The sequence below is a fragment of the Salvelinus sp. IW2-2015 genome, linkage group LG18 (genome assembly GCF_002910315.2).
Source record: "Salvelinus sp. IW2-2015 linkage group LG18, ASM291031v2, whole genome shotgun sequence".
Taxonomy (NCBI): Eukaryota; Metazoa; Chordata; class Actinopteri; order Salmoniformes; family Salmonidae; genus Salvelinus; species Salvelinus sp. IW2-2015.
This window is the reverse complement of record NC_036858.1, coordinates 39,545,420-39,560,904: the sequence shown is the minus strand read 5'-3', so window position 1 is coordinate 39,560,904 and position 15,485 is coordinate 39,545,420. Positions and strand designations below refer to the sequence as shown.

At 41.1% G+C, this 15,485-nt stretch overlaps 1 protein-coding gene across 1 annotated transcript; it reads left to right on the top strand.

The window, feature by feature from the left end:
* The first annotated feature begins 2,903 nt into the window (after positions 1 to 2,903).
* Positions 2,904 to 8,558, top strand: LOC111978157 (serine/threonine-protein phosphatase 2A 55 kDa regulatory subunit B delta isoform). The gene is made up of 10 exons (XM_024008042.2): positions 2,904 to 3,078; positions 3,245 to 3,319; positions 4,907 to 5,004; positions 5,678 to 5,843; positions 5,925 to 6,037; positions 6,150 to 6,327; positions 6,479 to 6,643; positions 6,756 to 6,925; positions 7,439 to 7,530; positions 7,648 to 8,558. Exons 1-10 carry the CDS (start codon positions 3,072 to 3,074, stop codon positions 7,925 to 7,927), a joined length of 1,344 nt encoding a protein of 447 aa, XP_023863810.1. The 5' UTR covers positions 2,904 to 3,071; the 3' UTR covers positions 7,928 to 8,558.
* The last annotated feature ends 6,927 nt before the right edge of the window (positions 8,559 to 15,485 follow it).

The window sequence follows — 15,485 nt, the reverse complement described above, 5'->3', positions numbered from 1 at the left end:
TGGGTCAAACATTTCGAGTAGCCTTCCACAAGCTTCCCACAATGAGTTGGGTGAATTTTGGCCCATTCCTCCTGACAGAGCTGGTGTATGCAAACTTCAGTGAATGATAAGTGAAATAATCTGTCTGTAAACAATTGTTGGAAAAATTACTTGTGCCATGCACAAAATAGATGTCCTAACGAACTTGCCAAAACTATATATATAACTATATCAACCACTCCAAGCATTTTTCGGAGTGGTTGAAAAACTAGTTTTAATGACTCCAACCTAAGTGTATGTAAACTTCCGACTTGTGACCAATGTTCAATGACTATGTACATACTGTAGGGCAGCATTCTCTAAGAAGCAGGGTTAAGCCGGCTAGTAACAGTGACACGAAAGTTCAGGGCAGGGTACTGGGCGCCTTCTTCATACTGTCTGTGCGGATGGACCGTTTCAGGTTGTCAGTGATGTCCTTTACAGACACTTTTTTACTTGAATTGCATTACAAACACTTTTAAAAGTAGGCCTAGGTTACATTTCAATGTACAACCTTACATTGCACTTCAATTCAGTCATCAACATTAAGTGTGAGGATCAGTTTTTCTGTTGTCTCAATGAAGTTGCAAGGAGTAGGGCCGAGCCTAAATGACTCAAACATAGACAAAACTGTCTACAGTTAGGGATGGATGGATGGATGGGAGGATGGAACTGAGCGAGTGGGAAATGGAGTCCCTTGAGACGGCAAGAACGAGATGTATATCAAGAGAAGAGCAGTATTATCATAAGAAGACGTATTTTTCTAATTTCACCTTTATTTTACCAGGTAGGCAAGTTGAGAACAAGTTCTCATTTATGACTGCGACCTGGCCAAGATAAAGCAAAGCAGTTCGACACATATAACAACACAGAGTTACACATGGAGAAAACAAACATACAGTCAATAATACAGTAGAAAAATAAGTCTATATACAATGTGAGCAAATGAGGTGAGATAAGGGAGGTAAAGGCAATAAATAGGCCATGTGGCGAAGTAAATACAATATAGCAATTAAAACACTGGAATGGTAGATTTGACAGTAGATGAGTGTGCAACGTAGAAATACTGGGGTGCAAAGGAGCAAAATAAATAAATACAGTAGGGGAAGAGGTTGTTGTTTAGGCTATTTATAGATGGGCTATGTACAGGTGCAGTGATCTGTGAGCTGCTCTGACAGCTGGTGCTTAAAGCTAGTGAGGGAGATAAGTGTTTCCAGTTTCAGAGATTTTTGTAGTTCGTTCCAGTCATTGGCAGCAGAGAACTGGAAGGAGAGGCGGCCAAAGGAGGAATTGGCTTTGGGGGTGACAAGTGAGATATACCTGCTGGGACACGTGCTACGGGTGGGTGCAGCTATGGTGACCAGCGAGCAGAGATAAGGTGGGAATTGACCTTGCAGGGTCTTGTAGATGACCTGGAGCCAGTGSGTTTGGCGACGAGTATGAAGCGAGGGCCAGCCAACGAGAGCGTACAGGTCGCAGTGGTGGGTAGTATATGGGGCTTTGGTGACAAAACGGATGGCACTGTGATAGACTGCATCCAATTTGTTGAGTAGGGTGTTGGAGGCTATTTTGTAAATGACATCGCCAAAGTCGAGGATCGGTAAGATGGTCAGTTTTACGAGGGTATGTTTGGCAGCATGAGTGAAGGATGCTTTGTTGCGAAATAGGAAGCCAATTCTAGATTTAACTTTGGATTGGAGATGTTTTATGTGAGTCTGGAAGGAGAGTTTGGAAGGAGAGTTATTTATTTATAGTTAGTATATTTGGATTACGGAGGAGGAATGGAGAGAGAAAGAGAGGCAGAGGAGGTCGAAGCGGTAGAGGGAGGAAGAGGGTGAGCTTGAATTGGTTAAAACATTTGGAAAAAATTGAGATGGTTTGTTAGAATAATGGTGGTAGTGGTAAATGTGAAAGTGGACTGGAGGGGAAGATTCTCTGTGTTTGTGATGCTCGTTGTTTGGTGCGATGCAGGCAGGGTGTCCTGAATGGAGAAACAGAAGAGTCGTTGTCTGTTTTTTTTGTGTGATGTTGAGTCGTTGCTCGACAAAGTGATGTTAGGATATATCAGTTATCCCGTACAAGCTTTTGTACCGAATACAATACGTTGTTACAAGGTGTCAAGCTACTGGGCATGTGGCAGCAGTGTTTAGGAGGGAGGTTCCTAGGTGTGAGAAGTATGCAGAAGGGCATGAGACAAAGGTATGTGTAACATTAGGGTAAGAAGCAGTATGTTTTAATTGTAGGGATGCCCATGGGCCTGGGAATCAAAAATGTCTGGTGACAGAAAGGCAGGTTGAGGTTACCAGGGATAGAGTAGTGCAAAAGTTACTGCATGCTGAGGCAGTGAATAAAGTAGAGGCAGATGGGTCAAGAGGGAGGGATCCTAAGGGGAATGGTGTGAGTAGTAGATCTGTACCAGTACAAAGGGATTGGCCAACAAGTGATGTATGGTTCAGTAAGATTGGATTTTTCTTGTGTTTTATAGCAATGATTATCAACTGTACTGCAGGGATGGAACATACAGTAAGTTGCAGAAAATTGAGGTTGTGGTGGCAGCTGCAGAGAAGTATTTGGGTGTAAGAGATTTGACGTCTGAAGAGTTACAGGGTGTGTTGAGTGGTGGTGTCCCATCCTTTCAGGTTGTTGGCCTGAGGTATGACTCAATAGATTTAGTGGAGTCGGGTGGTGGGTTTTAATGAGTATGGTAGGGTATTTGTTGGTTTATAAGCAAAGTAAAAGGTGTCTAGTTGGTGGCGGTAATGCAACATTTATTGGATGCCAACCACTGTTGAACCTCATCAAAGAAGATGGATGGATTGATGGATGGTGGGGGTCTGGATAGATACCTGAAAGATGCTTGGAGGCATGTCGAAATAACGTCATTGTGTCACGCAATGTGCGCCATTTTGGATGGGAAAAAAATCACAGACGATTTCCGTGATCTGATCCCGACTCTTCACCTTGCTTGTGGATGTTGACTATTTTTACCCCACGCAAGTTGCATTGGTTGAATAAGCAGTGTTCAGTAATATCAAACTCTGCTAAATGAAACAATGGCAGGTAAGCTACTTTTGTAGCTAGGAAAGGGTCCCCATACCACTCACTCGTTGCTGTGTGGCCTGAATGCAAGTTTTAACTAGGCTAGCTAACGTTAACTGACAACACATCATTTGACTAAATGGGTTGGTGAACTGGCGCTAATTATTCCAATATTGTTGTTATGCAGGAGTTGCCGGTGGAAATGATTTTCAGTGGTGTTTCTCACAAGTGAAGGGGGCAATAGATGAAGATGTTGCGGAAGGTGAGTAGCTAATGGTAGCTAGCTACACGTTAGCGTTTGAGCTCAAATGTGATACTGTTAGCTAACTTCCGCTAACTACGCCTTTGACTGAATGTCTTTTCAAGAACAAAGATGTCATGACACTGCATGTATATAAGGAGTACTACTGGGCAACGCGGAGTTTGTTTTTCTAACTAACTAGCTAACGTTACCTTAGCTGGCTTCTCTTGCTTACGGTCGGCTAGCATTAGCAAGCTAACGGTATAACTACCCAAACAACTGTCCCCAGTAACTTATGTCCCGCACATTTATGTAACATATAATACGAATTAGGCAGTCAGAGTACGTATTAGATATTGTAATTTTTGTAGGCTAGTAAGATAAATCTCCTGTAGTAAACTAACGAGTTATCTTGCTAGCGTAGTTATTAAGTTAGCTAGTGTGGGTGCGATTTGTCAATGACGTCAAAGGTCTGCGTCGGGAACATGGCAAGTATACCGTTTTTTAAATTCGTTTTTTATTGAATTTCTATACATTTTGAAGGATACAAATGTGTTACAAAAATCTATGCGCCCTTCCTAAAAATTCTAACACAAAACATCACACAGATAAACACAAGAACAGAAACACCTACAGGGTTTTTACATTCAAATAAATTTGAATAGCTTAGTGTATCAATTGATTTCATTGCCTTATTGTTACAGAGCATAGTATTCAATGTTGTAAAGCAATTCTTTAAATCTACCTTGAAAAATAGTGAAAATTATGTTGTTTTTAAAAATAAATGTTATGCGATGTAATATTTGGCAAGACTTATATTCAAATGAATCTCTACCTTTTTGTTAGTGGATTATCTTATCAAAAAACTAAAAGAACCTCACAAGCTTGCAGATGAATGTCCCTACCAAATCTTTTACCCAAATCCAGCTGAAGATCCACCCAGAACATAGTCACATACACACATTGTAAATACAAATGCCCCAAGTGATTCTGGCCCAGATTGACAAAATTTACATTTCTCATAAACACTTCTAATATATTTACTGATACTATGTGTGTTTCCCTCACTTTGTTTGTGAGCACATATTGTATGATAAAGTACTGGTGCTTTTATGACAACTGTGAGCTAGAAGGGAAAAAAACAAGGTCAAATCATTACGTCTGTGATCTGCAGGTCCTTAAGTCGGAGCTCTAAAAAAAGTTTCCGACTTGGAATTCTGAGTTGGATGACCGGTCAAAATGATTTTCCCAGTCGTAGCTAGTTTTTTTTTCTTTCTTCAAGTTCCCAGTTGTTTTGAACGCGGCATACATTCTGATAGGGAGAGAGTAACATTTGTGTATGTTGCATACATTCTGATAGGGAGAGAGTAACATTTGTGTGTTTGATTCTTTCAAAGTAGAGGTAGAAATGTATAAACCGCTCTGTCGACTACATTGCATAGTGTGCACCCATGAAAGTTTCACCATGATTGTTTTTTGTACCAGGTGTTGTCATTTTGCTGATGTGTGTCTAATGTATAAGGATAACCCTTAAATGTATAAGGATAACCCTTATACACTAAATCATGCTCCAGAATCCAGATTTTATGGTACATGTCCTCCTTTCAGCTGATATCATCTCAACGGTTGAATTCAACCATTCTGGAGAGTTTCTAGCAACTGGAGACAAGGGAGGCAGAGTTGTCATATTTCAACATGAACAGGAGGTGAATTTTATAATTACCAACTACATTTATTTTCATAAACACTAGCTAAGTTTCCATCCAATTGGCGACAGATTTTCATGCAAATATTCTAAATCCGTATTTTCCCAACAGAGATGATTCCATCAAATTGACTTGTTGCGGATAAAAGGCTGTGCGTGATGACGTAGTGCACATAAAAATTACTTTTGCGGTTAAATTCCCATGTACCGGTTTGCATCCCATTTTCAACTCTACTGGTGTTTTTTTCACACAAAAAAGTTGCGTTTATAGCGAATGTGTCCACTGGTATTGGCACGTGCGCTCTACAGCTCGCAGATACCGTGCAGGTATAGCCTAGGCTACATGAGCTTATTATTGACAAAAGAGCCAGATTCCACCTCCATTTCTTGCGTAATACATTATACCGACACAAAGATCCCACCTTGTCTAGCGTATTTTGTTTTGTTGACGGTTGGAAAATTGACCGCCAAATTTGCTGTTTTCGTCAGACCTGTAATGACTTTTTTTATCCGTCGTTCTTTACTCGCATAAAAAGGTTGGATGGAAACCTGGTTACTGACATACATTTTGGAGTCAGCTATGATAGGTTGTTATGGAAAGAAATTATGAAAATTATAATACATGTTTAATATCAAAGTTTGACACGCAGTGCACATCTACTTTTCTCTTTCAGTGTAAAAKTAGACCACACCTGCGAGGGGAATACAACGTCTATAGCACATTTCAGAGTCACGAACCTGAATTTGACTACTTGAAAAGTTTAGAAATCGAGGAAAAAATTAACAAAATAAGATGGTTACCCCAACAAAACTCTGCTCACTTTCTGCTCTCAACAAATGGTAAGAACTTTTTGCTTGAACCTACTAAGCTTTTGGTCAGGTTGTCTTCAGCCTGAACATATACGTTTTTGTTTTATACAGATAAAACGATCAAATTGTGGAAAATCAGTGAACGAGACAAGCGGGCTGAGGGTTACAACTTGAAAGACGAAGACGGACGTCTCAGGGATCCCTTTAGAATTACCTCCCTGCGGGTTGGTTTAATGTTGCTTGACCTTTAAGATTTCAGCAAACACTGTACAAGAACAAACACGCGCAGCATGCTTATCGCTTCCACCTCTGAATAAATCTGTCCTGTGTTTATAGGTACCAGTGCTGATGCCCATGGATCTCATGGTAGAAGCAAGTCCTCGGAGGGTGTTTGCCAACGCTCATACATATCATATTAATTCCATTTCTGTAAATAGCGATCATCAAACGTACCTCTCCGCTGATGACCTAAGAATTAACCTATGGCACTTGGAAATCACTGACAGAAGCTTTAGTATCCTTTGTCTGAAAAGTTATCTGTCCTGAAGTCTTCAGCATCATGGCTTTTAGATGCAAATGTTAGCTTTGTCCGAACTGCCCTGTATTAGCCTATATGATCCTTTTTAGACTCATTTCAGTTAATTTCCTTAACAGTGTGTTCTCAGACATTGTAGACATCAAGCCTGCCAACATGGAGGAACTGACAGAGGTGATCACAGCTGCTGAGTGCCAGCCAAACCAATGCAATGTATTTGTGTACAGCAGTAGCAAAGGCACCATACGCCTCTGTGACATGCGAGCAGCAGCACTCTGCGATAGGCACACTAAGTGTGAGTATCCGTAGAGCCTTGTTCTCTGCATTCTAAATGATGTTCATTCACAGATAAATGAGCTTTGATTGTCTGTCATTTTGAGTATCTCTCTCCATGTTTGTGATTGTAGTCTTTGAGGAGCCTGAGGATCCAAGCAGCAGGTCGTTCTTCTCTGAGATCATCTCGTCCATTTCTGACGTGAAGTTCAGTCACAGCGGGCGCTACATGATGACACGGGACTACCTCTCCGTCAAGGTGTGGGACCTCAACATGGAGAGCAGGCCAGTCGAGACATATCAGGTACTAGGGCTGGGAATTATCAGGGACCTCACAATACAATATCACTATACTTAGGTGCCAATACGATATGTATTGCAATTCTCACGATTGTATATGTATTGCGATTCGATGTTCCAAACATATTGCTCACCATATGTCTGCTGCATAGAGACGAGAGGGCCATGAGAAAACGAGTTTTGATCAGTCATGAAAATAAAGTGCTAAAAAATAAATTCCCTATTTAAAAATAAGATGAAGAACAAGCTATGAAGGACAAATACTGAAGTTTTGGTGCAGGTACAACCAACTAGTGCAAAAATAAAATTGTWAAAAAAAAAATATCACGATATGTAACTATCCATTTATCCCCCAATCACTATAAGGTACCTAGKTTGCTCTTCCTAGTGATAACACTCCAACTAACATCATTTTCAGTGTGGTCTGCTTACCCACAATTATCGAGTTGGGTATAAGAAAATTGTTGGAAAGACGCACTTCTTTTCCAAATACACTAATCAACGTTCTCCCGTCCAGGTTCACGAATACCTTCGCAGCAAGCTCTGTTCGTTGTATGAAAATGACTGCATCTTCGACAAGTTTGAGTGCTGCTGGAACGGTAGCGACAGGTGAGAAACCCGAGCACTTTCTCTGTTCAAGGCAATCTGCAACTACTATGTTGTTCTTTGGACAACTTTTCTGCCAGTATGTAAGTTTTAATGATTCATTTTTCTTTCATTTCTCAGTGCAATCATGACTGGCTCCTACAACAACTTCTTCCGGATGTTTGACCGCAACACCAGGAAGGACATTACACTGGAGGCCTCCAGGGAGAGCAGCAAACCGCGTGGCACACTCAAACCCCGCAAAGTCTCCACTGGAGGCAAGAGGAAGAAAGACGAAATTAGTGTGGACAGCCTGGATTTCAACAAGAAGATCCTGCACACCGCCTGGCACCCCAAAGAAAATGTAATCGCTGTGGCGGCCACCAACAACCTGTACATTTTCCAGGATAAGATCAACTAAAAAAAGAATTGGGCTCCATCCTGAGGACAAGGCTTTACTGTTCCTGCGTAGTTAAGCCTAGTGGTTTATTCGTATCAGAAACTAACAGCCCTATCGTCCTCCTGGTGGCACTTTTCTCCTTTTGTTGCTGCAGGAGGTTGATTGGTCTGCCTGTTTTTTATTTTGAGTCAGAGGTTGATTTTGCCTTGGGTGAATCGGTGCCAGGGCATAGATCGGACCCTGAGAGCCCACCTTATGTTGAATCAATGGAACGGCACTCCCAAGAGGTCAAACTCTTGAACATTGGTGTTTGTGTTGACATTTTCAGCCTTTATTTCATAATCTAACAACCAAACTATGGAAAGCCCTGAAAATGACCTCTTGTCATTGTTATAACACCCTCTTTTGGGCCTTTCTAAAACATGATATTTCCTGGGTTTTAGGCCTACCTGTTAACATTCCCCCATTGACCATGCATTCAGGCCAAAGCACTTGCAACAGGTCATGAATTTGGAAAGTGGACCTTTTTCTTTTCTCTACCCACTCCCTCCTATCCCTAATTTATCCCCCAGACATGGTAATCTCACTGACTGTATCTATTCAAGTACACCTTTATGGTGTCATCCACTTAATAAAAGTAACTAAAACTACAGCTATGTGTTTTAATATTTAGAACTGTATTAAATCATGTTCTTAATTGCTTTGCATGTTTTTATGTTGTGGAGGTGGAAAAAAATTCTGTCACTGCGGTCTTTTGAGTAGTTCTCTCAAGCTATCTTCAAAGGAACTACTCCGAAGTTTCAGAACCACCGTTTGAGACCGATCATGTGCAAGTGTCGAGATATTTATTTGTGTTGCTCTCATTTAAGATACAGGCMGGAAACTTCATGGGAGGAGATGCAAGACAAAGGGAATCTGCAGCCTTAATACCTACGTCTATCAATGACAGCTACTGGTTATGTCCCCAAATGTTTTACAAACCTTATGTGCATTATTTTTAAATTCTATTTTATAGATTTCTCATTACTGCTGCTATTTGTGGCTGTCTGTGAAAACACTAGGTATATAATTAGTCAGAGAAAGAGTACTGCACACCATACAGCTCTATTGATATACAGATTACCTCCAAAACATGGAAAGTTGATAGTTCTTCGTGTAGTAAGAGGACATTCCGACAAGCCTCTTACATGTGCCCTTAAATCATTTATTGGGATCAAAAGTGCATACTTCGTTTTCCAAGTTATCAATGCAAAAATGAAGGTTGAATTGACATATGTACTGATTACAACATTAAAAACAGGAACACTGGTAATAAAGKATTTCTCTGTTTAATAATTAACATGGTGGCAATGTATTCACTTGTTTATGTTGACCAAAGTTAAATAAAATAAAATCATGTTCATCTGCATTATGCCTCCATTAATTTAAACAGGTGAAGTGAGTCTGATGGTATACTGTAGATGTCTATTCAGTAAGTTGCAGTGTTCAGAGAAAATTATGGAATGATTTCAAATGCAGCAGGTAGCCTAGCGGTTAAGACCTTTGCTGGTTCAAATCCTGAGACTAGGTGAAAAATCTGTCAATGTGCCCTTGAGCAAGGCACTTAACCCGAATTCTGGCTAAGAGTGTCGGCTAAATAACTCAAACATAAATGAGTACTGAAAAAGTACAACGTAAGTAGCAAAGCGATCAAGTTCTCAAAGAAAATTAGTGAAAGAAATATTTCACAATTAATTTTCATTCACATGAATCATTCCTTGAGCATAACAATCAGGCAAACCACAAACTCGACATGCAAAAGAAAATGAGATAAACATGAATGCCGATTGGCAGCCATCAATATAAAACAACATTCTAAATACTGCGAGGAACAAGGCAGCACCAAGCAGTTCCTGATTCAAGGCATTTCTGGGAGAAAGAAGCAGTACAAAGTATTCACCAAGGTGAAGAAGATAAGATTTGAGGCAATCAGCTAAAATGGAGAATGCTACATCAACCCCTTCTCCCTTGATTCTGAAGTTGTCCCATTTGAAGGCATGCCAYTTGTATGAGTCACAACAGGGGTGACTGGTGTCAGAACGCAGCATCAGCATCAGTAGGTGCTGAGACATCTCCCAATGRATATCCTGAGAAGACAGAATAGCAAAGAAAGGTKATTAAAAATGTTCATTTGATTGAAGTAAAAATTCATCATGGCTGCAAATTTAAACCACCAGAAGACTTTTTTATTTATTATTATTTTTAATGGCTGCTGGGTAATTTCATATGCGTTCGTGGGCATAAAATTGAGCGGATGCTGCGCAGGTACACTGATTTGCAAACCAAATGGATGGTCTAGCGCAGTGGTTCCCAAACTTTTTATAGTCCCGTACCCCTTCAAACATTCAATCTCCAGCTGCGTACCCTATTGCACCAGGGTCAGCGCACTCTCAAATGTTGTTTTTTGCCATCATTGTAAGCCTGCCACACACACATTATACAATACATTTATTACATATAAGAATGGGCACAAATAATAATAATCTATCATTTTGCTCTTTATTTWGCCCTCTTACATATAAAACCTTATTTGTTCATCAAAAATTGTGAATAACTCACCACAGGTTAATGAGAAGGGTGTGCTTGAAAGGATGCACATAACTCTGCAATGTTGGGTTGTATTGGAGAGAGTCTCAGTCTTAAATCATTTTCCACACAGAGTCTGTGCCTCTATTTAGATTTCATGCTGGTGAGGGCCGAAAATCCACTCTCAAWTAAGTACMTGGTTGCAAAAGACATCYGTGTCTTAACACTGCGATTTGCCAAGGTAGGTTACTCTGAGCGCAGCCCTATCCAGAAATCTGGCAATGGCTTCTGATTAAATAACATTTTCACATAACCGCTTGTTGCAATTTCGATAAGGCTCTCTTGTTCAGATATCGGTAAATGGACTGGAGGCAGGGTATGAAAGGGATATTGAATATAGTTGCGGAGAGTCCCTGTAATCCTAGATTCAGATCATTCAGATCACTCTCATGTCACCCCGCTCCTCCGCTCTCTCCACTGGCTTCCAGTTGAAGCTCGCATCCGCTACAAGACCATGGTGCTTGCCTACGGAGCTGTGAGGGGAACGGCACCCTCCGTACCTTAGGCCCTCTGATCAGGCCCTACACCCAAACAAGGGCACTGCGTTCATCCACCTCTGGCCTGCTCGCCTCCCTACCTCTGAGGAAGTACAGTTCCCGCTCAGCCCAGTCAAAACTGTTCGCTGCTCTGGCACCCCAATGGTGGAACAAACTCCCTCACGACGCCAGGTCAGCGGAGTCAATCACCACCTTCCGGAGACACCTGAAACCCCACCTCTTTAAGGAATACCTAGGATAGGATAAAGTAATCCTTCTAACCCCCCCCCCTTAAAAGAGTTAGATGCACTATTGTAAAGTGGTTGTTCCACTGGATATCATAAGTGAATGCACAATTTGTAAGTCGCTCTGGATAAGAGCGTCTGCTAAATGACTTAAATGTAAATGTAATTCAGGCAATAAAAAACATCACCCAGATGGGCCAATCGCTGTGAGAAATTATGGTCCAGTAAAGAAAACTAAGCTTGTCTCTCATTTTTTTTTTACGTGTCAATCTTTGCCCCTTGATAACCAGCGCACTTCTGTATGTTGTAAAAGCGTTACATGGTTGCTGCCCATATATTGCATAATGTAGAAAATACACGAGAGTTCAGGGGCCTTGCTTTAACAAAGTTAACCATTTTCACTGTACAGTCGTGGCCAAAAGTTTTGAGAATGACACAATATCAATTTTCACAAAGTCTGCTGCCTCAGTTTGTATGATGGCAATTTGCACACACTCCAGAATGTTATGAAGAGTGATCAGATGAATTGCAATTAATTGCAAAGTCCCTCTTTGCCATGCAAATGAACTGAATTCCAAAAAAAACATTTCACTGCATTTCAGCCCTGCCACAAAAGGACCAGCTGACATCATGTCAGTGATTCTCTCGTTAACACAGGTGTGTGTTATGAGTGTTGACGAGGACAAGGCTGGAGATCACTCTGTCATGCTGATTGAGTTCGAATAACAGACTGGAAGCTTCAAAAGGAGGGTGGTGCTTGGAATCATTGTTCTTCCTCTGTCAACCATGGTTACCTGCAAGGAAACACGTGCCGTCATCATTGCTTTGCACAAAAAGGGCTTCACAGGCAAAGATATTGCTGCCATAAGATTGCACCTAAATCAACCATTTATCGGATCATCTAGAACTTCAAGGAGAGCGTTCAATTGTTGTGAAGAAGGCTTCAGGGCGCCCAAGAAAGTCCAGCAAGCGCCAGGACCGTCTCCTAAAGTTGAGTTCAGCTGCGGGGATCGGGGCACCACCAGTACAGAGCTTGCTCAGGAATGGCAGCAGGCAGGTGTGAGTGCATCTGCAGCACAGTGAGTCAAAGACTTTTGGAGGATGGCCTGGTGTCAAGAAGGGCAGCAAAGAAGCCACTTCTCTCCAGGAAAAACATCAGGGACAGACTGATATTCTGAAAAGGTACAGGGATTAGGCTGAGGACTGGGTTAAAGTCATTTCTCTGATGAATCCGCTTTCCCATTGTTTGGGGCATCCGGGAAAAAGCTTGTCCGGAGAAGACAAGGTGAGCGCTACCATCAGTCCTGTGTCATGCCAACAGTAAAGCATCCTGAGACCATTCATGTGTGGGGTTGCTTCTCAGCCAAGGGAGTGGGCTCACTCACAATTTTGCCTAAGAACACAGCCATGAATAAAGAATGGTACCAACACATCCTCCGAGAGCAACTTCTCCCAACCAACCAGGAACAGTTTGGTAATGAACAATGCCTTTTCCAGCATGATGGAGCACCTTGCCATAAGGCAAAAGTGATAACTAAGTGGCTGGGGAACAAAACATTGATATTTGGGTCCATGGCCAGGAAACTCCCGACGACCTCAATCCAATTGAGAACTTGTGGTCAATCCTCAACAGACGGGTGGACAAACAAAAACCAACAAATTCTGACAAACTCCAAGCATTGATTATGCAAGAATGGGCTGCATCAGTCAGGATGTGGCCCCGAAGTTAATTGACAGCATGCCAGGGCGATTGCAGAGGTCTTGAAAAAGATGGGTCAATACTGCAAATATTGACTCTTGCATCAACTTCATGTAATTGTCAATAAAGCCTTTGACACTTATGAAATCTTGTTATTATACTTCATTATTCCATAGTAACATCTGACAAAAATATCTAAAGACACTGAAGCAGCAAACTTTGTGGAAATTAATATTTGTGTCATTCTCAAAACCTTTGGTCACGACTGTAGTGTCCAAAACGTCTTTCAAGCCGTCAGGCATTCCCTTGGCAGCAAGAGCCTCTCGGTGGATGCTGCAGTGCACCCAAGTGGCATCGGGAGCAACTGCTTGCACGTGCCTTACCATTCCACTGTGTCTCCCTGTCATGGCTTTTGCGCCATCAGTACAGATACCAACACATCTTGACCACCAAAGTCCATTTGATGTCACAAAGCCATCCAGTACTTAAAAAATATCCTCTCATGACYTCCTGGTTTCCAMGGGTTTGCAGAAGWGGATGTCTTCCTTAATTGACCCCCCATAAACGTAACGGTCATATACCAGGAGCTGTGCCAGGCCCGCCACGTCTGTTGACTCATCCAGCTGTAACGCAGAGAATTCACTGATTTGTATGTGGAGCAGTAATTGTTTCAAAACTTCTKCTGCCATGTCACTGATGCATCAAGAAACAGTGTTGTTTGATGAAGACAATGTCTGTATAGTTTTTTGGGCCTTTTCCCCCAGCATTGTCCCAGCCATATCCACGGCAGCAGGAATAATTAAATCCTCCACAATAGTATGGGGCTTGCCTGTCCTAGCCACTCGGTAGCTCACCATATAAGATTCTTCTAGCCCCTTCTTATTAATGGTATCTGTTGCTTTTACACATGTCTTACTACTTGAAAGTCGTTTTTATTCTCGCTCAAAAAACTCTATGTGATTGGATGTTCATTTTTTGACTAGGCTACCTGTATTTGACATTCTGTTGTTATTTCGCTGAACACTAGATGGTTGAATTTTATTCTTGGCAGTGAAACGAGCTACTCAGGTGAGAAAAAACTTCACCCAAATGTATAGCCCCATTGGAAAATATATAAATGTACTGTTTTGTACTCTTATTTTTTATATTTTTAAAAATGTGAATCACATTGCGCGTACCCCCTGTACCCCAGTTTGGGAATACCTGGTCTAGCGAATCGATTTGTACCCTAATTCTGGGGTAGGGTAGCCTAGAACACTTCTACAAACTATTTAAGTAATAATATGTTAGTYAATACCATTATAGTATTAAATAACATTTGTTATTTTTGTATCAAAACCTACGTAAGCATTTGCTGTTTTATTAATTAGTTATTTTGTGGTATGTATTATTGCAAGAAAGAACAATTGATAACAACCCACATTTGATTGTATTTTATATTTCAAATGCGGTTTGAACTGTTCGTGACCTAGTAACCTCTATGTGAAAGTCGAGCAATTGGCGTGGAACAGTTGGGACTGGTTTTAGACTGATCTCTGCAATTAATAAGAAAAAATACACTATCTCTCAGCTGCATCTCCAATGACTTTATGGTCTGCTGTGAAACAATAACTTTTAATTGCTAAATATTTCCAATAGATGGCAGCATAAGAACAGGCATCAGGCAAGTTATAGCCTACAAGCAGCAATATGATTGACATGAAATAGCATGCAACCAAAGACTATAGTCCCATGATTTTCAAAAAATGGTCATTCATTACTTTACAGTTACACACATACACACACACACACACACACATACATATACTACCATTCAAACGTTTGGGGTTATTTAGAAATGTCCCTTGTTTTAGAAAAAGCAAAAAGAATTGTCCATTAAAATAACATCAAATTGATCAGAAATACAGTGTAGACATGTTTAATGTTGTAAATGACTAATGTAGCTGGAAATGGCAGATTTTTATGGAATATCTACATAGGCGTACGAAGGCCCATTATCAGCAACCATCACTCCTGTGTTTCAATGGCACGTTTGTTAGCTAATCCAAGTTTCTAATTTTAAAAGGCTAACTGATCATTAGAAAACCATTTTGCAATTATGTTAGCACAGCTGAAAACTGTGTTCTGATAAAGAAGCAATATAACTGGCCTTCTTCAGACTAATTGAGAATCTAGAGCATCAGCATTTGTGGGTCATTACAGGCTCAAAATGGCTAGAAACAAAGAACTTGCTTCTGAAACTCGTCAGTCTATTTCTTGTTCTAGAAATGAAGGCTATTCCATGTGCGAAATTGCCAAGAAACTGAAGATCTCGTACAACGCTGCGTTACTATTCCCTTCACAGAACAGCGCAAACTGGCTACAACCAGAAAGAATGAGGAGTGGGAGCCCCGGTGCACAATTGAGCAAGAGGACAAGTACATTAGGTCTAGTTTGAGAAACAGATGCTTCACAAGTCCTCAACTCAGCTTCATTAAATAGTACGCGCCAAAACACCAGTCTCAACGTCAACAGAGAAGAGGCGACTCGCGGAT